The following is a 24,789-nucleotide window of genomic DNA, read 5'->3' as shown; positions in this document are numbered from 1 at the left end:
ATGTTTCCTTAAATGTACTTTGTTAACAAAGGTGACTAAAATCCACTGAGTTCACAATCCAGTGGAGGAAACCAACATGTGAACATTTAATTACCCCAAAGTGGTAGAAGTATTACCATAGAGGCACTTTCAAGTTGCCATCAGCCTAAGGGATCATAATAGATGATCTTAAAGATGACATATACTCATGCCCTCCTGAAATCAGTTTATTAGGGCTAATAACAGGTAACAGTTGAGAGCTGTACACCCTGCCCTGCACAATTGAATTATGTGCATTAGTTCATTCAGTCCATGAAGTAGGTATTGCCATTGCTCCAACTTTACATATGGGAAAACAAAGGCCAAGAGAAGTTAAGTCACTTGCCCAAGGTCACACAGACAGCAAGTGGCAGAGCCAGGATTTGAAACCAGGCAGTCCACTCCACTACCCACACTGTGAATCCAGAGACTGGACTGCCTCTCCAGTGTGCCAGGAACATTCATTGTCCTGGGTTTTGTTTTTTGTTTTGTTTTTTGGGTTTTTTTTCACTTTTTAAATGGTTTATTTTATGTGCAAATAATAAACAGATGTTGTACCCAGAAATTCTACTTTCCAAAAACAGGAGCTTTTTAAAGAAAACCACATAATAACTTTTAAAAGTCACTGGGATTCCTCTGCTTCTAGATCATTGCCAGGCTAGAAAAATAAAGTTTGTTCTACCAGGAATCACAAATTAGAACTGAGTATTCTCCAGAGTGGAAATTCTAGAGTGTAGTGTGATTTCAGGCAAAGATTATTCAGTTCTCATCCTCGACATCCACAACTACCTATCAGAAGGGTTAAACCAGCTCAAAACAGTCCAGCATAATTAGGCTTCATCAAACAATGTCATTATGCTCTTCTAAGATGCAAATAAAGCAAAACAGGAAATTCTAAAATCAAAATAATATTTGACACTGTCATACAAATTGTTAGTTCCTTGTTGTATCCCCCTTTCTATAACATTAATAAAGGGAATATTTTACTGCAAAGAATATTTTATTTTATACATCACTAGCCATGAATTTTTGCCCTTAGTTATTACACAAATGCTGCCTAGTGCCATTAGATGGCAATGTAGGAAAAATATATTTTAATCACTTTTCATTTAAGTGTCCTTATGTAAAAAATAAACTAATAATTTAGCAGTTTCAAGTCTCCAAAGGGCATTTTCAAATGTTCATAAAAGAAATGGTTACAGAGATTTTTAAGAAGCATCTTCCGTGTCCACATCCTCTTGTAGCTGCTGTACCATTTTCTCTTCCAACTGCTTCCCTTTGCCTGCAAGAGGGGCTCGGATAAGATGGATGTTTTGCTTGACTTCTTTGATATCCTGAACTTTCTGTAGCTCTTTATTTTTCTTCAATCTGTTCATTAAGCTTGGTGTTCCTGTTTGATCTCTTTAGTTCTCTTCATTGCATCAGTAGTTTTATTCCATAGCTCTCACTGGTATTTGATAGGTTCATTTCTACGTTTTTCAAATTCAAATGAATTATCCACTGTAAGCTCTTTACCAGCTGCTTTCCAGAATGCTTCGGTCCACCTAACTTTGTGAGGATCGCACTTCTTTTTAAAGTTTTTAATGACATTTAGATTTACAAAATCTGAACACCTTGCAATCATTGCGGATGAACATCATGCCGTGGCCAGGGTGGATGGGCCCCAAACAGAAATAACACTTCTCAATACACATGTTGAACCCCCATGGGTCCCCATCGACCAAACGCCAAGCTTGTCAAGCTTGAGAGGAAGTCTTTTTTTTTTTTTTTCTTTTTGAGACAGAGTTTTGCTGTTGTCACCCAGGCTGGAGTGCAGTGGTGCAATCTTGGCTTACTGCAACCGCCACCTCCTGGGTTCAAGTGATTCTCCTGCCTCAGCCTCCCCAGTAGCTGGGATTACAGGCGCCCGCCACCATGCCCAGCTAACTTTTGTATTTTTAGTAGAGACGGGGTTTCACCATGTTGGCCAGGCTGGTCTTGAACTCCTGGCCTCAAGTAATCCACCCGCCTCGGCCTCCCACAGTGCTGGGATTACAGGCGTGAGCCACCGCGCCTGGCCAAGAATTACCGCTTTTAAATAATGTGTCCACAGGACTGGATTTTACAAAGCCATAAGTATATTGCTTTGACTTTTCAGTGGGTTTGTTTGTTGTTGTTGTTATGTTGGTATGAATAACTCCCACTTCAAAGATTCCAAGACATACAGTTTTTGGTGAAGTGAAGGATTTGCTCTGGCCAGATGAGGTTCTACTCTTCAATTTTGCCTCCCTAGGCTTACCCATACCCCATCCCCAACCCTGAATTTTGCCCTGGGGCTTAATTTTCACTAATATACAGTAATGCATCACTTCCCTAATTAAATATACAATTAGGAAACATCTGTTACTGTAAGAGGTAAGCCATTATATTCAATTTAATAATCTCTGCAGTCTTACTTTCTCTAATCCCATAGTTGATGGTTAGTATCATTCACAAGTGTTTGTTCTCAAGGAAATTTCTCTTAAAAAGTAATAAAAATAGGATTATTTGTTGTTTTGCTATTGCAATGTTTGGGTCCCTTATAAATTCTGGATATTAATCCTTGTCAGATGTATAGCTTGCAAATATTTTCTCCCATTCTCTAAGATGTCTCCTTTGCTGTTGTTTCCTTTGCTATGCAGAAGGCTTTTAGTTTGATGTAATCCCATGTGTCTATTTTTGCTTTTGTTGCCTGTGCTTTTGGAGTCATATCCAAAAAATTCTTTCCCAGTCCAATGTCATGACATGTTTCTCCAGTGTTTTCTTCTAGTGGTTTCAGGTCTTATATTTAAGTCTTTAATCCATCTTGAGTTGACAAATAATCAACTTTAAAATGGGCAAATGACCAGAATAGACATTTATCAAAAGAAGACTTACAAATGGCCAAAAAGTATATGAAAAAATGCTCAATATCATTAATCAGTAGGGAAATGCAAAGCAAACCCAAAGTGAATCATTAGGGAAATGCAAAGCAAAAACCACATCTTACTCCATTTAGAATGGCTGTTATCAAAAAGACAAAAGATAACAAATGTTGGTGAGAATGTGGAGAAAAGAGAACCCTTGTACATTGCTGGTGGGAATATAAATTAGTAGAGCCATGATGGAAACAGTGTGGCACCTTCTCAAAAAATTAGAAAGAGAACTACTATATTATTCAGCAATCCCACTATTGGGTATATATCCAACGGAAATGAAATCAGTATGTTGATATCTGCACCTCCATGATTATTCTAGCACTATTCACAATGGCCAAAATGTGGATCCAAGCTAAGTGTTTATTTAAAATTGTGTCCATCAACAGATGAATGCGTAAAGAAAATGTGGTATATGTACACAATAAAATACTATTCAGGGAAAGAAAAAGAATGAAATTCCGTTATTTGTGACAACATAGATGAACCTGGAAGACATTATGTTAAGTGAAATAGGCCAGACACAGAAAGACAAATACCACATGATTTCACTCATACATGGAATCTAAAAAGTTGATCTCACACAAGTAGAGAATAGAACAGTGGTTACCACAGCCAGGAAAGGGTAGATGAGGAGGAGGGGAATAGGGAGGCGTTGCTCAATGGTAACAAACTTACAATTAGATAGGAAAAATAAGTTCTGGTGCCCAATTGCACAGTAGGGTGACTGTAGCTAACAATGCTGTACTGTGTACTTGAAAATAGCTAGAAGAGGATTTTGAATATTCTGAAAACAAAGAAATCATAACTGTTTGAAGGTTCCAGGTATGATAATTACCCCTATTTGTCATTACACAATGTATACATATATTGAAACATCACATTGTACCCCATAAATATGTACAGTTATGTGTCAATTAATATTTTTAAAAAAAATCCTCCCCAAAAAAGAAATATCTGTTTTCAGCTAAGATGAGGTAGAAGTCTGCCTTCCTGGTATAAGAAAGGAAATATTTTAAGATTATTTTTAAGTCAGAAATAAGCAAATCTAGTGTATTTAGGTTTTGGAACTTTTATTTCCCAAAGGATTTGGATAGTTTCCCCATAGTTCTCATTGAATCTGTTCCTCTTGATTTGTATGATTTTTAAACTTTCAATCCAGAAGCACTTCTAAGGCGTGAATTTTAAAATATACAAATTTCCAAATAATAATCCGTGCCTTAGTTGAAGTATTAAGACTTTTCTCTTTTTTATGTGTTTTAGGAAACAATAGAGGGAATGGGTTGAAAAACTTCTAAAAAGTTAGATCTTAAAATTAGATGGAAATACTAAATGTAAAAGCCTCTTTCCTCTTAGAAGAGACTCAAACTAAAATCATGTTTTGTTCCTCTGTCCTCATACAAATTCCTTCTGTGACAAATTTTCATTTTCAGATATAACTTCAAGAATTACTTCTTAGGAATCAGGCTGGGAAGAAAAACTTTTTAACAACTATTTTTTTAAAAGTCTCTGTTGAGCTGGGCACAGTGACATGCACTTGTACTCCCAGCTACTTGGGAAGCTGAGTCAGGAGGATCACTTCAACCCAGGAATTTGAGACTGTAGTGTACTATGATCATACCTGTGAACAGCCACTGCATTCTAGCCGGGGCAACATAGCCAGACCCCATCTTTAAAAAAAAAATTCTCTGTTGCCCAATTTCATGGAAGCGTCAATTATTTTCTTTCACTGTCTCCCAAATACTGCATGAGTCATAGTGAATACAGCTTCTAAGCCCATAAGTGTGTGTTGTGTGTCTATTGAATAGCAATGCCCACAAAGAAACAGCCACATAGGTAACTCCTTATTGCTGATCCTTGCTCCTTGCTCACATGTGCCTTTCCCATTGTGAATGTTTTCTTTCTTTTTTTTTTTTGGACTGTCTCCCACGCTGGAGTGCAGTGGCCCAATCTTGGCTCACTGCAACCTCTGCCTCCCGGGTTCAAGCAATTCTCCCACCTCAGCCTCCTGAGTAGCTGGGACTACAGGCGTCCGTCACCACGCCTGGCTAATTTTTGTATTTTTAGTAGAGACAGGGTTTCACCATATTGGCCAGGCTGGTCTCGAACTCCTGACCTTGTGATCTTCCCACCTCGGCCTCCCAAAGTGCTGGGATTACAGGCGTGAGCCATCACGCCCAGCCTCCCATTGTGAATGTTTTCTTACGGGCCTACTCTAGAAGGCTAAAGAGCACCAACCATCTTATTCCATGTTGTCTTCAAACCCCAGTTCTCTTTGTTATTTTTTATTGCTCTTGTTGCTAGCTTTTCTCCCATATAACACCCTTACTACTTCACGTCACTGAAAGATTTCCTGGGCTGCTTCTGTCTTTAATTCCCACTTGTCTTAAGCTCTTTCTAAACATGTTGATTGGTTGAGTCTGTTATCATTGGCCCAGGTATATTGATCAACTGAAAGTTCATTGTTGCAACCACCATTTCCCTGCCATCATAACAAGTAGCCTGAAGAGTGTTCGGTTATGCACACAGATTTCAATTTTGTTTCTGCTCTCTTTTGCCAGTGCTTTGCTTTGGAGAGGGACTTTCTAAGTGAAAGCATCTATCCTCAGAATAACAATAACAGCTGGCCGAGCAAGGTGGCTCACACCTGTAATCCCAGCGCTTTAGGAGACTGAGGCAAGAGGATCTCTTGGGGCCAGGAGTTTGAGACCAGCTTGTTCAACACAATAAGACCGCCATCTCTACCAAAAAAAGTACTGTTTTTAAACAGTAATAGCTAAAATCTGTTGATGTTCACTACATGCTAGGCACTGAATTATCCTGTACAATCCTCACAACTCTAAAATGTAGATGCTATATTAACATACCCGTTTACAGATGAAGTAACTAAGACACAGGGAGGTTGAGTACCTAACCACGTGGCAAGGAAGGAATGGAACTAAGCCAGGAATCCAAACATACCCTGTGCTCTCATTTGCTGACAACTACCCCTTTCTTCCCAGAGGAAGGAGCTCCTCAGTGGGTCCCTTCATAAGCTCGAGATGGCTACACACACCCCCAAAAAACACAGAAGTTGCACTTATAAGTGATAGATTCAAACAGTGTGTTTTTTCACACATTTGCAATTGGCATTTTTAATTAAAATCATACATTTTTAAAATTTTATTACAAAAATAATACACGTTCATTACTATTCACTTCTAAAACAGAAATACAGGAAGGAGAAATAAAAACAACTGTGATTTTACCACCTAGAAGTGGTAAATTCCTCCCTGTTAACATCTTATGCTTGTGTAATCCTCCAGACCAATTATTTATGCATTTGTAGGTACTATTTTTCTAGTAAGAAGTGGAAATATTGCATATCCACTGTTTTATCATGTATTTTAAACACAATAATATGTTTTGAAATATTTTTATTCCTGTACGTATTCATCCCCAATATCGTTTGTGGTGGTTGATTACAATATTCCAATCCATAGTTGAACCAAATTTATTTAACCAGTTCTCCTTGTTGGTCATTCGGTCATTTCCAATTTTTTTCAAATGATAGCCAGTACTATGGGTAACACCCTTTACCTAAATCTTTTGCAATTGGTTTGATTATGTACTTAGAATGAGCCACTAGATATAGAATGGCTGGATCAAAGGGTATACACACTGTGAAACTTTGGATAACTATTCCCAAATTGCCTTCTAGAAAACTTCTTCCAGATTACACTCCCAGAGGCAGTACACAAGCCCATGTTCATGTTTGCCTGTCACATCTCTCAAGAGCATGTGCTTAATTTGAGGGAGAATAGGGGAACTTTAATAAAAAAAAACTATACATCTTCATCTTCAGCAAGACCCCTGATCTTATTAACTCTGTCATTGTTTTTTCAGGTTTTTTGTTTTTGTTTTTGTTTTGAGTCTCTCTCTGTCGCCCAGGCTGGAGTGTGGTAGTGCAATCTTGGCTCACTACAATCACTGCCTCCCAGGTTCAAGCAACTCTCCTGCCTCAGCCTCCCAAGTAGCTGGGATTACAGGCGCCCGCCACCACGTCCAGCTAATTTTTTAATTTTTAGTAGAGACGGGGTTTCACCACGTTGGCCAGGCTAATCTTGAACTCCTGATCTTCAGTGATCTGCCTATCTTGGCCTCTCAGAGTGCTGAGATTACAGGCGTGAGCCACTACACCCAGCCAACATTTATTCTGGATGCAACTCTTGAATCTGTCCTTATGAACTGAACTCTTTGTTTTATGTGAAGAATGTTTTATCCATTTACAGTCCCTGAGAAACCATGAAGAATTAAATAATTCTTGTTAATTGCTCTCAAGACCAGGAGCTGTAGCTAAATGCTAACTAAGGATTTTTGGAAATCACTTGTCAAGTGGAGAACAGTGTGTTTTGATAAACTAGATTCTTTCTGAATTAATGTAGGATGCAGTACAGCGAGTTTACATGCATAGCAGCAGAGAACAGTTCTGACAGTAACTTTCAATTAAACTGATCGACCGCATTTTTAGAGCAGTAGTTCTCAAAGTATGGTCTCAGACATGCAGCATCAGCAGCATATGGAAACGGAGGGCACCGCTTTGGGCTGTGCCAGACTTGTGCCCCAGAACATGTGAGTTAGGCAGTACAACGGCCATGTCATATGCAGGAGGTGTGGTTTCAATGGCTGCTTGCCCACTGTCTGTTCTTGTCACCTGGTTTTAGGTTCTGTATTCCCTCAGCCTTTGTGCCAGAGCTCCTATGACCAGAAAAGTCCTTGTGAGGTCATTTAGCCTCATTAATGACAGATGAGAACCCAAACTATTTTTAAAGATGTCTAGAGGGGAAAACTCCCCAGCTGCCCTTAGGAATCCTTGTACCCTCTCAAGAAGCCTTTTCTTCTTAATGCTTGCAATTTGAGCCAGTTTGCTTTGCAGAAATGAAGACCTAAGCCTTGCCTCCTTGAGACTGAAAACTCTCATGATCTTTTTTTTTTTTTTGGTCTGTTTTCTTCTTTTTTCTAGAGATGGGGGGTTTCACCATGTTGGTCAGGCTGGTCTTGAACTCCTGACCTCAGGTGATCCACCCACCTCGGCCTCCCAAAGTGCTGGGATTACAGGCGTGAACCACTGCGCCCGGCCAAAATCTTTGAAGTTTTCTCCACCCCATAGGAATGTCTTGGTAACCCTCTAATCACATTTGTGGTCCTCCTGCAAGCTTTGCAAGGCCTCCTTGCTGGCTCTGGGTACCAGAGCTCTCTGAAAGTTTGCTGAGCTCTCAGCGTGTTGAGAGGCTGGCACTGTGCTTCCTTTTTTTTTTTTTTTTTGGAGATGGAGTCTTGCTCCGTCGCCCAGAGTCTCGTTCTGTCACCCAGGCTGGAGTGCAGTTGTGCCATCTCAGCTCACTGCAACCTCCACCTCGTGGGTTCAAGCAATTCTCCTGCCTCAGCCTCCTGAGTAGCCACCATGCCTGGCTAGTTATTTGTATTTTAGTAGAGATGGGGTTTCACTGTGTTGCCCAGGGTGGTCTTGAACTCCTGAACTCAGGCAATCCGCCCACCTCAGCCTCCCTAAGTGCTGGGATTACAGGTGTGAACCACCGCGCCCAGCCCGTGGTTCCTTATAATGCTGGCTACGATACTTGTTACGATACATTAATTCACTGGCCTGTTCCTTTAACAGTCATGGATTTCAGCAACCATTAGATAGAATCCTATGAAATTGCTAGTACTTTGCCATTCTTGACTTGAAAAATGGCTGCTTCATAGGGCTCAATGTAAGACTATGTGCTAGTCATTACGGTGAAGACAAATCAAGAAAGGTGTCGGCAGTCCTCAAGGAACTCCCCATAGGGAAGCAAGCAGACCACGCTGAGACCCAGGGCAGTGCACAGGAAAAGTGGCAGAGAGGGGAACAAGAGGAAAGCCGTCCTGTCAGCCTGGGAGACCGCGGAAGCCTTTCCCCAGAAAGTGACCTTTAAGCTCAGTTTCAAAGGGTGAGAGTTCATTTCAAATTGCTGATTGGTGGTCTGCTTTTTATCCCTTGTAATCCCACAACCTAGCTAGTTTCACTGCCTACAAAATCACCACAATAATGCTTATTTTGTATGTGTTTTTTAATCATTTGAAAGTCACTTAGGGCTACCAAACATAATTGTTTGATCCTATTTTAATTTACTTGCTGAAATGGAATATAATAATTAAGCTTTGAATCTAACTAAGGAAGATATTATATGCCAAAATTAATAGTTATGACTCAGGACTGAATATCTAACTAGAAAGCATTCTCAGGGTAGCCATGTGTAGGTTAAAAATATACTGTAAGTTGGATGGCAACAGAGCATCCAGAAATCCCTTCCCCAGCCTGTGCTTCAGATACACTGGGAGCAATCGGGGTATTGTAAGAATGAAGGGTTGGTGGCGTCCTCCCCACGTTAGCCTCACTGTTTTCCCTGTCTGTGCTGATGGTGAGGCACTAATGATTCTTACTCGGAACATTAACACCACTCCAGACTCAAAGAGCATTACAGCTCACAACTGAAGTGCTCCCCATCATAAACCCCTCTGCTTTCATTCGTGCTCGGAAAAGTCTTGCTCTGAGATTAGAGTTCGTGCACTCTGAAAAGGGCATCTGCATACTATTGATTCTGCATTCAAAATGGAAAACCTACTTATTTTCAGAACATGCTTTAAGGCAGTAATAAAAGCACCAGTGATGATTCCTGACCTGATACAAAGCCGTTCGTAATTTAAAATTAAAAAGGAGAAGAAGAAAGATGGTTATTTCTTTCTCTTGGTGATTTCAGAATTTCTTCTTTTTAAAAATGCTCTAAAAGCATTCAGTGACTTACTAAGAACAATATTTCAGGTGGCCACCTCCAGATATGAAATTCTGATTCCTGTTTCTGTTTAATGGTTTTAGACAATATAAACTCAAGTGCTTAAAGAGAAGACTGCCTTTGAATTTAGGATTCAAATGTTGCATTGTATTTTAGGTTTCAGAAACGTAACATCTCTATATAGCTAAATATCATTTCTCTTGGAAAAATAAAAGTATGATCCTCTTAATTTGGGAAATTGTGAACAAAATACATTTGACTATCACTATAATGCTTTTTGCAGGCGAGCAAGATGCTGTAAAAATTAAAATAATTTGGGGCCTTACCCAGGAGTATTTAGCTGCTTAGGTACTCAGAGGTCTCCATTACAAATTAGTCTCTTCTGTAAAGCTGGCTCTGAATGGGGGTAAATTTGAGAACATTGGGAAACCCGAAAAATGCCACAAAGAGCATGGCATAGGGAAAAGCAACTAGAAACGAAAGAGAACGATAACAGAAGGTTCGCCTTGAGCATCTTTCACTGGGGAAATGGGCCTGAAGTAGAGAGTTCTGTTTATACAAATCAATAAAGCTTGAATTTTTAACAGAAACATATGGGAGTATTAATTATACAGACACCCAGCAGAGCATGCAGATAGATAGGTCATAGAAACCAGTGTTGCCTGAGAGCACGTGCTCAGTAACTTGATGTTCAGAGTAGGCACCTTCGTCCCTGGGAAGGAGAAAAGAATGATGATCATAACACTGAAGAGAAAATGGGGAAGGAGGGACTTTGACTGCCTGTGATTGGACTGAAGCCCCGTGCTCACATTTTGATGCCTATAAAGCCTTCATGAAATGAAGTGGGCACTTATTAGATTTCTTGCCTCCCAGATTAGACTCCCTGAAGACTCAATAACTTTGATCTTTGCCTTTTTTTTCCTTTTTCTTTTTCTTTTTTTTTTGAGACGGAGTCCCACTCTGTTGCCCAGGCTGGAGTGCAGTGGCGCGATCTTGGCTCACTAGAATCTCTGCCTCCTGGGTTCAAGTGATTCTCCTGCCTCGGCCTCCTGAATAGCTGGGATTACAGCCACCCACCACCATGCCTGGTTAATTTACTTATTTTTAATAGAGACGGGGTTTTGCCATGTTGGCCAGACTTGTCTCGAACTCCTGACCTCTGGTGATCCACTCACCTCAGCCTCCCAAAGTGCTGGGATTATAGGCATGAGCCACCATGCCTAGCCTCTTTGCCTTCTTTCTATGCATTTTCATCTTTTGCTAAAATTATGTATGAAAAGACCTCTTTGGAAACTCTTGTCAAAGTACACCATCAGAAAACCCCTTTAAAAGACGATGGATTCTTATCTCTTGTAGGGAGTATAAATGCCTTCAAGGAGGGGCTCTACCCAGATTTCCCACCCTCCCATTGAACTCCGTGGCTGGTCAGGATCCATCAGCTTCTTGTCAAATGACTCGGTGGAGAGAGCAGTACAGTTTGGGCTCCAGATTGGAAAGCATGGCCACCCCCAACACTGCCATTCATAGAGGCCTGTGCACAGCCTGCATCACTGACACCACAGTGCTGCCTCCAGTTAGGAGAGCAGAGATTCTTGGGACCCATGGAAGAAGAAGAAATGACTATCCTTCATCTTTTCTTTTCTTTCTTCAACTTGGCCGAGCATCTGATGTGGAATCTTTGTACCGTCACAGGAACCACCACTGATGCCTTCATGTCAGCTCAAGAGCTTGTGTCCTGACCTGCCTGTTGTTCCAGCTCTCTGCTTCCTTTCACTGGCATCCATTGCACAACTCACTGTGTTCTCCTCTCCAGCTGCTGCCACCATTCTCTTGAAGCTACTCTTAATGAAATCAGCAACAATTTTTTCTTGTTGGAAAAGCCAGGGATTCCACCCAGTAAGCCCAATGAAAGTAGCAGCTCCTGTGTGAGCCAGCCACTGTGGTAGGCACACTGTTTTAGGCCTTGTTAGTCCTTATGGCATGGGGCACTGCTCCTACCTTCTAAGCCCTCTCCTCCTCGGCTTCTGTGATAACTGTGTTGTGGGCACCTTCCAACTTCAATTCCAGTTCCTTCATTAGCTCTTGTTTCTGCCCCACCCCTTGAGATTTCATCTTCCCCTGAGGTGTGTCCTTCCCTCTTTTCTTGTTCACTCCTTAAACCTCCTTGTCCGCTCCCGTCTCCTTGGCCACCTATGTATGTTGGTGGATTTCCAGATCTGATTCTCATTTCCCACTGGATATCTCCACCTGCTTATCAAACTGAGCATGTGCGAAAGCATTTCCATTATGCTTATGCAAAAACACTTTCCCCTCCAGTATTTCTTATCTCAGTGGCTTCTTCATGTATGGAATCCTCCCACCCATTCATCTTCCATGGCAGATCAATCAACAGAACCTCTCAGTTCTTCCTCATCGACATTGTGGCTCCTCCTCCTGTTCTGCAATGCCTCTACTTCAACTCAGGGGCTTAGGGTCTCTCTCTCCTTTGGATTTGCACAATAACTTCCTGACTCCCTGCATCCAGCCTCTAGCTCTTCCAGTCCCTCATTCATAAACAACCACCAGAACAATCTTTCTGCAACACAGGTCTGATTGTGTCACTCTTTAGTGAAAAGCTTCCAATGGACCCTAACTTGGCAGAGTAAGTCACAACCTTCCAAACCTACTCTACCACTTTCATCTCCACCAGTTACCCAAACCCACCAGATTCTCATTTCTAGGCCTCTGTGCATGTATTAGTTCTCCTGCTAAAACAGCCTCTTTTGGCCTCTTTGCCACTTGGAAAATGCTTATTCATCAAGAGTCAGCTCAATCACCCCTAGCAAGGCCGTCATTGTCTTTTGAATGAATGAATGAAGACTGGCCCCACTGTCATGCAAAGTAAGGCTGTTTTTATTCACTATCCTGGAGGCATGTTGTTCGTATTGCTCCTGTCACATTTGTCAACACTGTAATTGTAGCTGTTCTTCCTATCAGACCTAGCAGGCATGTTCATGTGTAGCCCCTGGGCTGCCTCTTCCTCTTCTTCTCCCATGGCAGACATCATTTCCAGCCCTCTTTTCTACTGAGCTCAGACACAGCTCAGAATCTTTCTCAACACAGTACTTTCAGCAGAGTGGTGTTTGCACACAGTTTGAGATCTGTTTGCCATCCCTGAACTAGACTCGAGCTTTTCCAGTGACAAGCACAGTGGGCTGCCTAAAGTAACAACTCGATTGCTGAACAAATAACGAATGGATTTTCATCTGAATATTAGCTATACATTGCTTCGCATTACAGATAGATCTGTCCAGGAGAATGGATTCATGGCAAAAGATAAGTGAGGTGATTTACCAAAATCCACTGTGACGCTTTGTGGAAAATTTTTCACATACGCATTCAGTTATTCAAACTGTCGCCTGGGCTGCCCCAGCCCTCCCTCTTTACAGAGTTCAGCCACCGCGTTGCCTTAAAATCAACACATCGCATATGATTTCCTCTAGCCTGCCTTTGATGTGTCTTGCACATTTTTAAGAAGTGGTTGGAAGAAGCATTAAAATAAGTTTCTAACCTTATATTTTATTTTCATAATCTCTCTTTTTGGCAATCACAAAGGAAAACTGATGCATCCAGGGAATTTCAAAACTGGTTAAAAAGCACTTCAAGAGAGCTGCTTTTTCACGTCCTGTATACAACAACAAATATTAAATAACAATACTTTTAGTAAGCCATTGTTTTTGAAACAGGTGTAGTAACTCTCAAAAAGATGTTGTGTCAAAACAATCAGGAAAATGTGAAACACCCCTTTTCACAGCTCAACTAAAAGATGCAATCGAAGTCTCATCATTGAGTTCAATGAGTTTCACTCACACTATCCAATTAAAAGCCTTCTTGAATTCTAGCCGCATTCCAGAATTTAAAACTAGAAAATTGGGAAATATAAATGAAGAAATCAAGAAAGTTTCTATTTTTTCCTGATTCCCTTAATAGACATAAGACAACTAGTTGTTGAAAGCTCAAAGTGGAAGGTTCTTGTGTGTCAGTCCTAAGACTGTGCGGTGCAGTAAACAAGATGATGAGAAACAGAGAAAGAAAGGGGCCTGTGAAAGCCTGCAGCATTTCTAAAATAACAGTGGCACTGCATCTTTGATGACTCTGAAGCCTATTCTTTTGTGGCATCTTTTGTTTTTTAATGAATTTATACTGTTGGTGAATTATTGAAATGGTTTCCTCTCTCTCACCTTTTATATGTTTTCTCTCCTATTATGTTCCCATCTGTCTTAACTGGAAAATCCACCAGGCTAACTGTCAGGTAGGTTCTTCTTGATGTTTAGTGTGATTATTAGTAGTATACATAGAGGGCAATGAAGTAAACAGACTGCTGGTGACTGGTGATGAATGATAAAGCTAAACAGGAAAGGCACATACTAAATTATAGAGAAACTTTTTGCAGATGCATAAAACTGTACAAGCTGCAAACTCTAAGCACATTCAGCCAGTGTGAACATCTATCACAAGAACTTGGCCTAAGGGAATGTAGCAGCTCTAAATGATAAAGTAGGTTACCTGGGCTGTCCAGCATTTTGCTGTGGCTCAAAACCCAGACGGCTCCTGGAGGGCTTCATTGTTCTAGAGCATCATTACATCACTTGTGGTCACAAGTGATTCTGCTGTAAATATAATATCAGCATTTATGTATTTGGTCCAGTTCAAAAACAATACATAGTGATATATTTTACATCCCTATTTTAAGTATACACCCAAGCATTATCTGTGCCTTGAAGAATGAAGGTAACTAGGAAAAGGGGGGTGCATGTATTTTGTTAATGTCAAATGCACCCTTGGAGTTAAGTCCGACGTGGTTTAACTCTTGTGAAAGGAATGGTCACTTGAAATTGCAGTAGGAGACAGACCTCTTCATTCACCCTTTAGCGTCAGGGAAAAGAAATACTCCTTCATCCACACAAAGTAGCGGAACATACTCTTTTTAGATCCTCAAGGGCAAGAGGGAAAACTTTATAAGTCCGAAGTATAGCTAAGCCCAAGAGCGGAGAGGCAGACATTAAAATTAGAGTGTGCGTGGTGTGTATCTGATATGTGTGTGTGTGTGTGTGTGTGTGTGTGTGTGTTGTTTTTAATTTGAGCTCATCTTTATCTTTCAGGAGGAAAAATTATGTGCTTCAGTTGCCACGCAACACAAACTGCTCTAACAGCTTTCTAATTTTAATTTCAGAAGTCTACAGAGCAAATGAAGAAGGTCCCTACTATTATTCTTTCTGTCTCATATAAAGGAGTCAAATTTATTGATGCAACAAATAAGGTAAGTACCACACCTCTCTCTGGTTTAGACACCAGATGCAGTCCTGAGTGTATGTTCTAAAATCCTTTGCTTCCTATAATACCCAGCATTCCTCACTTTAATCATCCCTTTCCCCCAACCTTCATGCTTCCTACATATACCTGTAGATACACGCTCATGTACACACACATATACACTTTCATACATACAGAAAGGAACCATTTGGGGGAAGGGCTTGATCTGGGGTTTCTATAAATATTGTGCTTTCACTTTGTCATGATGCTTTCTCTAATAGACTGTGGCCACTTATTATCTAGCATGTCCCTTTGGATCTGGAGAACATTGAAACAGAAAACAAAAATCACTTGTAGATTGAAAAGTCAACAATGTCATCACTCCTCCATCAGAGATGTTACTAGATAAAGGGCTGGAACATTTGTCCTTCTGTTTATCTAGAGATATATATGTGTCTTTTCTGTTGATAATTTTCTGACTTTTTAATTTTATAACTACATTTAATTCCCAACCTCTGAGATGGGAGAGAGTTTTAGCTGTACTGTTTTCTTAAGAGACACAATCAGAAAAGCAGCCCAGGCCATGCTGTGGCCCCGCTGTGACTTCTTCCTCACAGTGGGAATAGTTTGTGGGCTGTGATGCCAAGTGTGGTCAGCGGGGTTGCATTTTACTGAAAAAGCATTCCTTTCTTGACAAAGACAACAGCGTCCTGGTGCTGAAGTAGAAAGCTTGAGTGTGACCATTGTCCCTCTCCATAAATTCAAAGCTGACTGACTCCTCCTCACAAAACCCCAAACGTTCATGTGTTTTATTCCTGCATCCTTTAACTAATCAAGTACAGAAGGAGGGTAAAAGAGGTGATCACCATTGGTGAATGCTGGCTTTTCTCTGGACCTCTCACCCAGACCTCCCACCTGGACCCCCTCCATTTTGGAGAAAGGGAACAGAAGTCGTGAAACAGGTGAACTTAAGAAACAGCAACTTAGGGCCAAGCCAACTGAATTTAGGTACCAGGGAAAAGTCTCACGGACAGTGACTCTTCGGTGTCTCTATTAAACCCCAGCATCTGAATCGGAAGTTTTTCCAATTGGTTTTCTGTAACGAAAGAGATTGTTGTTTCAGTAGTTAGATAAACCCAAGTTCCCCAAATCTACTTGGGAAAACAACCTCCCAGTTATAGAAAAAGTTCTGAAACCCAGGCAAAAAGCATATAACCCAGCATCATTTTGCTGACCAATAATATCAGCATAATGGTGATTCCAACTGTGCAAAATATTGTTTATGGTTGTTGACAGATAATAATTGTGGAGACTCAAATAAGAACAATGCTGATTGATTTGCTTTTTTATTTCTTGGACGCATCTTTAGTTCCTGGTATATAAATTTACTTTATCCTTAATTATATTTTATGTAATATATATATTATATATATATCGTATATATATATATAAGGATATATATTATATCCTTAAATTATAGTCAGTTGGTTTTAAAAGTTCTAACACTTTATGGAACATATTATAGAATGGCAAAGATACCATTGCTATTGCTGTATCTAAATCTTAAGAAAGACTTTGGCACCTGGATTTTTTTTTTTTTTCCCTAAATTGGAGCAACTCCCTCTATCCCATTTATGCTTGAAAAGCTTGAATAGCAGTATATTTTCAGTGGATGAATTTGACACTCTCTTAGATGAACAACTTTAGCATACTTGGATTCTGACAATTTCTAAACAAGTGGCATTTGCCCTGAGAAGTTCCTGCAGTCCTAAGGTGATCATTTCATGATGCTGGGGGTATGGCTGGAGGCAGCTGTATTAATAACATTCTCTCTAACCCGCTCTCCACAATCAGAGGAATGAAAGAGAGCTCTGCCGGTTCCATTGTATGTTGCTTACTGATACAGCAAGGGACACAGAAGGTGATGCTCCTGTACCTCAAGGAGATACTTCTGCTTCAATTGCCAATAATTAGATGAGTTAACCATAAACCTCTGCTCACTGATGACTACTCTTGGAAGCAAAAGCACAGAAAGATATGCAAAAGATATTTCTATGTAAATAAAGATGCTAAATAAAGAAGGTCAGCATATTTTTTCAAGTCTTTGCAGTGTGGTCCTCAACATATTTTCAGAATCTAGAGCAAAGGCAAAGTGCCTATGTTGGTGGCAAGTGGAGCCAATCTGTGAATGTATGACAACATGTGCCTGGCTTTTTAAGGAACTGAAGGGTGTTAATTTCAACTGGCTATACAGGGTCCACATCCAAGTGACCTGCAAGGTAGCTGATCTCCCCCAGTATGACAGTGGGTAGGGAGAGTGTGGGTGACTCAGGGCAATAGTCTAATAGTTGCTGTGTAGGGAGCCCAAGTAGAGAGATTGTGTTTAGAAGGTTAGAAGAAAGAAAATAGTGGAAGTCCGTATTGGTGGAGTTTGACTGGGTAAGGCTGAGAAATACTACCACCAGCCAGGGCGAGAGGACTGGCTTCAGAAGGGACGGAGGATCCACAGTTGAAGGATCATCCTCAAGTTGTGGTGTGAAAGGAACCATGCCCAGATACCTAGATTCTAGCAGTGTGTGTGAGGACACCTGTGTATGCTACTTGGTTCTAGAGCAAAGAGCACAGCAGAAAAGGAGCAGATTGATAAACTCCAGAGTCCTGCTTTCTGTTTTCACCAGGGATTTCCCCCACTGGGCAGTGCTGTGTCAGTGGGCCACTTTGATTTGAAGCAAAGGACTTTTAATATACAAGCATATTTAAAGATCTCACCATTTCAGGTACTAGAGGCCACTAGGCCTGGAATTCAAGCGATTCTCATGCCTCAGCCTCCCGAGTAGCTGGGATTACAGGTGCGTGCCACCATGCCCGGCTAATTTTTGTATTTTTAGTAGAGATGGGATTTCGCCATGTTGGCCAGGCTGGTCTCGAACTCCTGACCTCAGGTAATCCATCTGCCTCAGCCTCCCAAAGTGCGGGGATTACAGGCGTGAGCCACCACGCCCAGCCTACTGTTCATATTTTATGTTTTCATCGTACTTTATTCTTCAACAGTACTCTCCTAACCTTGCATCTCTTACCCCTGCCTTGGTCAGAGAGGGGGTTGTTTAATCTGCCCTAGGCAGCTGGAGACCTGAAGGCCTCAGTCCCTTGGCTCAATGCTGCCCTGCAGTCACTCAGCCTGTTGGTCATGAAGAATGACTAAAACTTGATTTTCAACCTCCCTAACCTAATGCTTTTTCTGTTACTCCACAGCTACCTTCCACGAATTAGTTTGAAGTGCAAACTGATTCATTGTGTGATAATTCATTGTGTGTTAATTACTCTTCCCTTCCTATTAGCCCCCATTAGACTTTGTGAAAGATGAACCCTCCGTGAAGCATTTCTTTCCTTTGATTCTAATAAATAAATGGGTTTGGCTGAATTCATGGGAAAGGGTTAGAGGCCTAGTTATAAGCTCATAAATGTATTGCCTAGCAACTTAGGAAATGAATTGAATCACTAATCCTGATTTAAGAAGGAGGAAGCAGAAAGCCATCTTGAATTAAAAGTGGAACTTGCAATAGATTTAGCACTAAAGTGTTTTAGATAAATCACCTCAGCCTTCTGTTGATCAATAGCCAAAAGGTTGCTCTAGCAGGGAATTCAGGCTGGAGGACTGCAACTGTTTAGTAACAGACCCTTCTTCAGGTTGGGGGAGTCGGGGGGAGGTCTTTCAAGAGGAGACACGGTTTCTACATTCAGTGCTCAGCTGAGGAGCAGGTTGCATTTTGCCTTCCTGTGCTGACTCCCTCCTCAGTCTTCCCATCTGGCTAAATTAAAAATGATGCAGTGCCAGGGTTTGTTTTTTGCTTTCATTGTTGTTTTGTTTTTTGAGTTTTTAAAAATGTTTTTGGAATGCCAATTTTAAACAAGGCCTATGCTATTTTGGGGGCACAAAATACTTTGGAACATTTGCCTAAACAAGTGCCTGTTGTTTGGGGGTTTTTTTGTTTTGTTTTGTTTTTAAGAGACAGGGTCTCACTCTGTTGCCCAGGCTGGAGTGTAGTGGCGCCACCACGGCTCACTGTAACCTCAAACTGCTAGGCTCAAGTGATCCCCAAACCTCAGCTTCCAGAGCAGCTGAGACTACAGGTATGCACCACCAAGCCTGGCTAATTATTTAAGTTTTTTTGTAGAGATGGGATCTCGCTATATTGCCTAGGCTGGTCTTAAACTCCCAGCTTCAAGCAATATTTCTGCCTCAGCTTCCCAAAGCACTGGAATTACAGACATGAGTCACTGCAGTGGGCCTCCCATTGTTTTTTTATAGCAAATACTCCTAAGAAGCTTGGAGACAAATTAAGGCCCTGTTAAGCACATGTGCTGTTCTCAGCATCACGTGCCCCACAGGGCATCACCAGTTAGCTCTCGGTCTATACCGTTGGCCCCGCCCTGGAGGGAACACTGCAGTCTCCTCACTCAGGAAAAGCCCGGCTGATGAGGAGATGCAAGAGAAAGGTCCCACCTGTCGGGGCTCAGATTGAAGGCAGTGGTGAGAGGCAGATTTCTAGGCTGCATCACTTCATCACCACACGACCTTCTCAGAACCACCATATATGAGTTAGCTGGACCCAAGAATCCTGTCCTACCCCTACCAGCAAGACACCTCTTCAGCTGTTTCTCACCATGATGGAAAACAACAGACAGGCAAAACAATCTCCCTGTTGAAGGGTGCTATGCTGCCAGAATTTCTATCCCCAAGAAGAGGCAGGAGGAGCCCCTCCCCAGCTCTTCTCTTGAGCCTTTTGAAGCTCTGGTCTTCTCAAAACATGCTTTGAAATGGAGGCTGATCAACATGTGAGGAGTCCAGTTTTCAACTGAGGTGCATCACCTGTACCTCTTCATGACATCACTTTTTAACTTGTGGAAAAGCCACTCATAAATGCATGACACAAGGTGGAAAATGTCTTCCTCTTTGGCTTCTTCTCCAAGGAGGAAGTCTACCATCTAGTCTCCATACAGTCTACAACTGTAGTATCCTTGGCCTTGGATTTGTCTTGCACATAGAGAACTGGCTTCACCATTCTGCACAGGTAGACGATGCAGAGTGATGGCAGTATTCCAGTAGTGACATCCCAGGTCCTTACCCCATTCTAGTACTGGCAATATATCACAAAGGTATGTTCAAAAATACCTGCCTCTCCAGGCTATCAATACAAATTCAAGAGCATCTTTTAAGTGCCAGTTAGGATGACCACAATGATGAGTTATTCCTACCTGAATATAGAATATTTTAACTAGCATGAGCTTCCTTCTAGCTTAGACAATGGGAACAGAGTAGTAGAAGTTTCCACAGTCAGGGAGGAGGCTGATTTTGGAACATGGAGCATCACAGAGGTCAGGCCTCCCTGGGCAGCTAAAAGACAGTCCTGGGCTCCTGGGGAATAGAGAACAGGAGGGTTGGGCCAGGCGCAGTGGCTCACACCTGTAATCCCAGCACTCTGGGAGGCTGAAGCAAGTGGATTGCTTGAGCCCAAGAGTTGGAGACCAACCTGGGAAATGTGGCAAAGCCCCGTCTCTACCAAAAAAAAAAATACAGAAAATAAGCCAGGCTGGTGGTGCACGCCTGTAGTCCCAGCTACTCAGGAGGCTGAGGTGGGAGGATTGCTTGAGCCTGAGAAGTTGCAGTGAGCTGAGATGGTGCCACTGCACTCCAGCCTGGGCAACAGAGCAAGACCCTGTCTCAAAAAAAAGAGAGAGAGAGAGAAAGAGGACTCCAGAAAATTCAGGGGTCAGCGAAGACACAGGAGGAGAGAGTACCAAAGATATACTTTTCCTCCTTTGCAACTTTCCCCCAGGCCACAGTGCTGCCATGCGCCACTGGAAATTGTCAAGAGTGGCATCCCATGAGTTGGCAAGATTCAGGGAGTTCAGTGCAATAAAAATCACAGAGCACTTTTCATTTCCCAAGAAGTGGATCTACCTTGAGATCTTGCAAAAGATCTCAAGAACACAAAAATGCCAACTTAGTAAAAGTTGAAGCACCTATTTCCTGTGACAGTGCCTCCTGGACAGGTGAGACCAAATCCACCCACGCTTCCCAGGGTATTGGCTGCCCCCAATCAAGATAATGGCAGAGGCTCCCACACCATCTCACATTGCACCTTTTTCTCATTTTAACATTTATTTTAAGACTCACCCATCCCTAATTTGGTTTTCTACTTGAAGGAATGCTATCTGGATGCCAGAAGAGGATCATTACCTTCTAGTTTGAAACTTATCTTGCAATAGAATGTTACTTGTTTATGGGATTCCAATTGCAATTTGAGTTATTTTTTGACAGAGCACTGCGTTAATGTTAATGTCAACACACAAGGCCACGGTGAAAAATGTCTTAATTTAATTTTCTTTTGTGAGTTAATTCTGTAATTGCCTCCGAACCACTCAGCTTGATAAAGTGAGGGACATGAAGTACTTGCTGGGGGTGCTGGCAGGGAAGGACATTTTGTAAGCATTTTTAGGCATTGATGGGTGTACACAGAACACTGTATTGCCAACAGGTTATTCAAGACAGCGCAATTAAAAAGTAATTAGAATAACTAAAGCATCGAGGGTTTTAGATCTGTGACAACTGCAAAAACCATAAATGGGATATTATAAGATAAGAAAATGATTGCACGATTATGTGAATTTTTTTCTTTTTTTCTTTTTAAACACATCTATGTATCAAAAGAAGTTTCTAGCAGAGTTTGCAGCCAAGCTGCTTCGTGGTTATTTTGTGCTTCAGGACAATGGTACTTAAACCTTTCTCCCACCAGGGAAGAAGGCACAAAGAGATGCTAGAGAAGAAATAACGCAATTCTTGTTAAGCCAGTAAGAGGGAGGTGGAGACGATGAAGGACATTGCAATGCATTTCAAAGAGCCTGAGCTCCACAGTCAGACAACCCCAAATTTCAGTCCCACCCCAGCACCTGCTCTGCATAAGGCACTTAAAGTCTTTGAGTACCAGTTGCTTCACCTGTAAGATAATAATGGTAGCAACAGCACCACCTCCTAATTATACACAGTGGATGTAGTTAGGAAAGTGTTGTTAATATAGCCACAGGGCCCAGATCAAGCAAGGCATTCAAGGCCTGAATGTTGCAGTGTGGTGTTTCTCTTATCAGGCCCCTGCACCTTAGTTTCCACGGAGAAAGCGCCTTGAGGCTTCCACCTGCCTGCTTCCTTCAGTACCTGTCCTTGCTCTGAGGGAGGAGGAGCAGGACATAAGAACAACGTGCAAGCATGATGGCGAGGGATTTGAAGAGCCTCATTGGGTCAGATCTCTTCTCATACAGAGAAAGCGACAGATGCTCCCTTCCATACAGAATTAGCAGAAAGCAGTGCTGCACAGCTACAGGTGGACATGGGGAATGGAAACAGTCAAATGCTTAGTAATTACTATTATTTTTTAAAGTAGAGGCCGGACGCAGTGACTCACGCCTGTAATCCCAGCACTTTGGGAGGCCGAGGCGGGCAGATCACCTGAGGTCAGGAGTTCAAGACCAGCCCGGCCAACATGGTATAAACCCCGTCTCTACTAAAAATACAAAAATTAGCCAGGCGTGGTGGCATGCACCTGTAGTCCCAGCTGTTCAGGAGGCTGAGGCAGGAGAATTGCTTGAACCTGGGAGTGGGAGGCTGCAGTGAGCCGAGATTGCACCACTGCACTTCAGCCTGAGCAACAGAGTGAGACTCTTGTCTCAAACAAACAAAAAAAAAAGTGGCCGCCACCCAGACTGCTTCTATGCACAGCACCTGGTGAGAACTGCAGCTCCAGGATATGACTGTGTTAGGTTGTTTTTAATTAAATGAAAATATTTCTTCCAGATCTGGTATTCATTTACCCACAAATAATATAGTGGACCACTTTGAGTGTTGCTAGTCTAGAACACTCCAGAAAGAAGGAAAGCAGCTGCTTCCCAGGTTACTTGTCTTGGTTGTCAAATATGCTGGTTCGCAGAGGAAAACAATGATCATTTATATCATTTCTTCCAGAACATAATTGCTGAGCATGAAATTCGTAATATCTCCTGTGCTGCCCAGGACCCTGAAGACCTCTCAACATTTGCCTATATCACAAAAGATTTGAAGTCCAATCACCACTACTGTCACGTGTTTACTGCCTTTGATGTGGTGAGTACCCACCCCCTTCCAACAGATTAAAGAGTTTCCAGAATGGGCCTGGACTGTATTGAAAGCCCAACTTACAATTAGCACACTAGCTTGGCTTGTTTACCCAGTATTAAGATACATACCAAGTGTATTCGTTTGCTAGGGCTGCCATAACAAAGTACCACAGACTGAGGGGCTTAAATGGCAGAAATTCATTTTCTCACAGCTTCTGGGGGCCAGAAGTGCAAGACCAGTGTGTCGGCAGGTTTGGTTTCTTCTGAGGCCTCTCTCCCTGCCTTGCATATGGCAGCTGATATGGTTTGGCTTTGTCCCTACCCAAATCTCACCTTGAACTGTAGCTCCCATAATTCCCGTGTGTCGTGGGAGGAACCTGGTGGGAGGTAATTGAATCATGGGGGTGGGTCTTTCCTGTGCTATTCTCATGATAGTGAGTAAGTATCACAAGATCTGATGGTTTTATAAATGGGAGTTCCCCTGCACAAGCTCTCTCTTGCCTGCTGCCATGTAAGACGTGGCTTTGCTCCTCATTCACCTTTTGCCATGACTGTGAGGCCTCCCCAGCCATGTGGAACTGTGAGTCAATTAAACCCCTTTCCTTTATAAATTACCTAGTCTTTATTAGCAGCACGAGAACAGACTAATATAGCTGCCTACTTGCGGTGTCCTCACATCGCCTTTCCTCTGTGCTTGGATGTCTCGGTCCAAATTTCCTCTTCTTGTAAGGACACCAATCAGAATGCATCAGGGCCCACCCCAATGACCTCATTTTAACTGAATCACCACTTTCAGGGCACTATCTTCAAATACAGCCACATTCTGAGATACTGCATATTAAGCCTTCAACATATGAACTTTGAGTGAGTCACAGTTCCACTCATAACACCAAGTACATTTGGGCAGACTAGGCTCTTCGGAGATTTTTCGATATTTTCATTCTTCCATTCAACTTAGAACACCAGCCCTACCTATTATCTCAACCGCCGTTATTCATTTACTAATTTCACTTTTCAGACTTGAGAAATTCCTTTGTTTCTCTGGCACCAAAACATAGTAAAGGTCTTACAGCCTCCTTGTCCCTCACTATGTCTGTCGGTTTCTCTAGTAGCCATTTCTAAGTACTAGGGCATAATAGGTGTGTTTGCCTCATACAAATCTGCAGTCTTCTATATTGAATAGGAATCAGATTAGATACCTACAGGTGGTAATTGGGAACTCCAAGATTTGGCCCATATGCTCATTCAGAATTTAGTCTTGGCCGGGCTCAGTGGCTCACACCTGAAATCCCAGCACTTTTGGAGGCTGAGGTGGGCAGATCACTTGAGCGTAGGAGTTGAAGACGAGCCTGAGGAACATGATGAAACCCCATCTCTACAAAACAAAAAACAAACAAAAAAAATAGCTGGGTGTGATAGCACATGCCTGTAGTCCCAGCTACCTGAGAGGGTGAGGTGGGAGGATTACCTGAGCCTGGGAGGTCAAGGCTGCAGTAAGCTGTGATCACACCACTGCCATCTAGCCCAGGTGACAGAGTGAGACCCTGTCTCAATTTTTTAAAAAAGTTACTCTTGGCCAGGCA

At 42.0% G+C, this 24,789-nt stretch overlaps 1 protein-coding gene and 1 pseudogene across 10 annotated transcripts in view; one reads left to right on the top strand and one right to left on the bottom strand.

Annotated features, from left to right (window-relative positions):
* Window positions 1-24,789, top strand: part of ANKS1B (ankyrin repeat and sterile alpha motif domain containing 1B) — a 1,278,065-nt gene that overhangs the window by 1,215,946 nt on the left and 37,330 nt on the right. For all 10 annotated transcript variants that reach the window (XM_024256170.3, XM_024256173.3, XM_024256168.3 and 7 more), the window contains 3 exon segments: window positions 14,046-14,057; window positions 14,979-15,065; window positions 23,076-23,213. In XM_024256170.3, coding sequence (XP_024111938.1) covers window positions 14,046-14,057; window positions 14,979-15,065; window positions 23,076-23,213 — 237 coding nt within the window.
* On the bottom strand, window positions 1,190-1,727 carry LOC103892116 (probable ribosome biogenesis protein RLP24; annotated as a pseudogene).

Source organism: Pongo abelii, chromosome 10 (assembly GCF_028885655.2).
Source record: "Pongo abelii isolate AG06213 chromosome 10, NHGRI_mPonAbe1-v2.0_pri, whole genome shotgun sequence".
Taxonomy (NCBI): Eukaryota; Metazoa; Chordata; class Mammalia; order Primates; family Hominidae; genus Pongo; species Pongo abelii.
The sequence above is the reverse complement of the archived record's forward strand: the minus strand, read 5'-3'. Positions and strand labels throughout refer to the sequence as shown.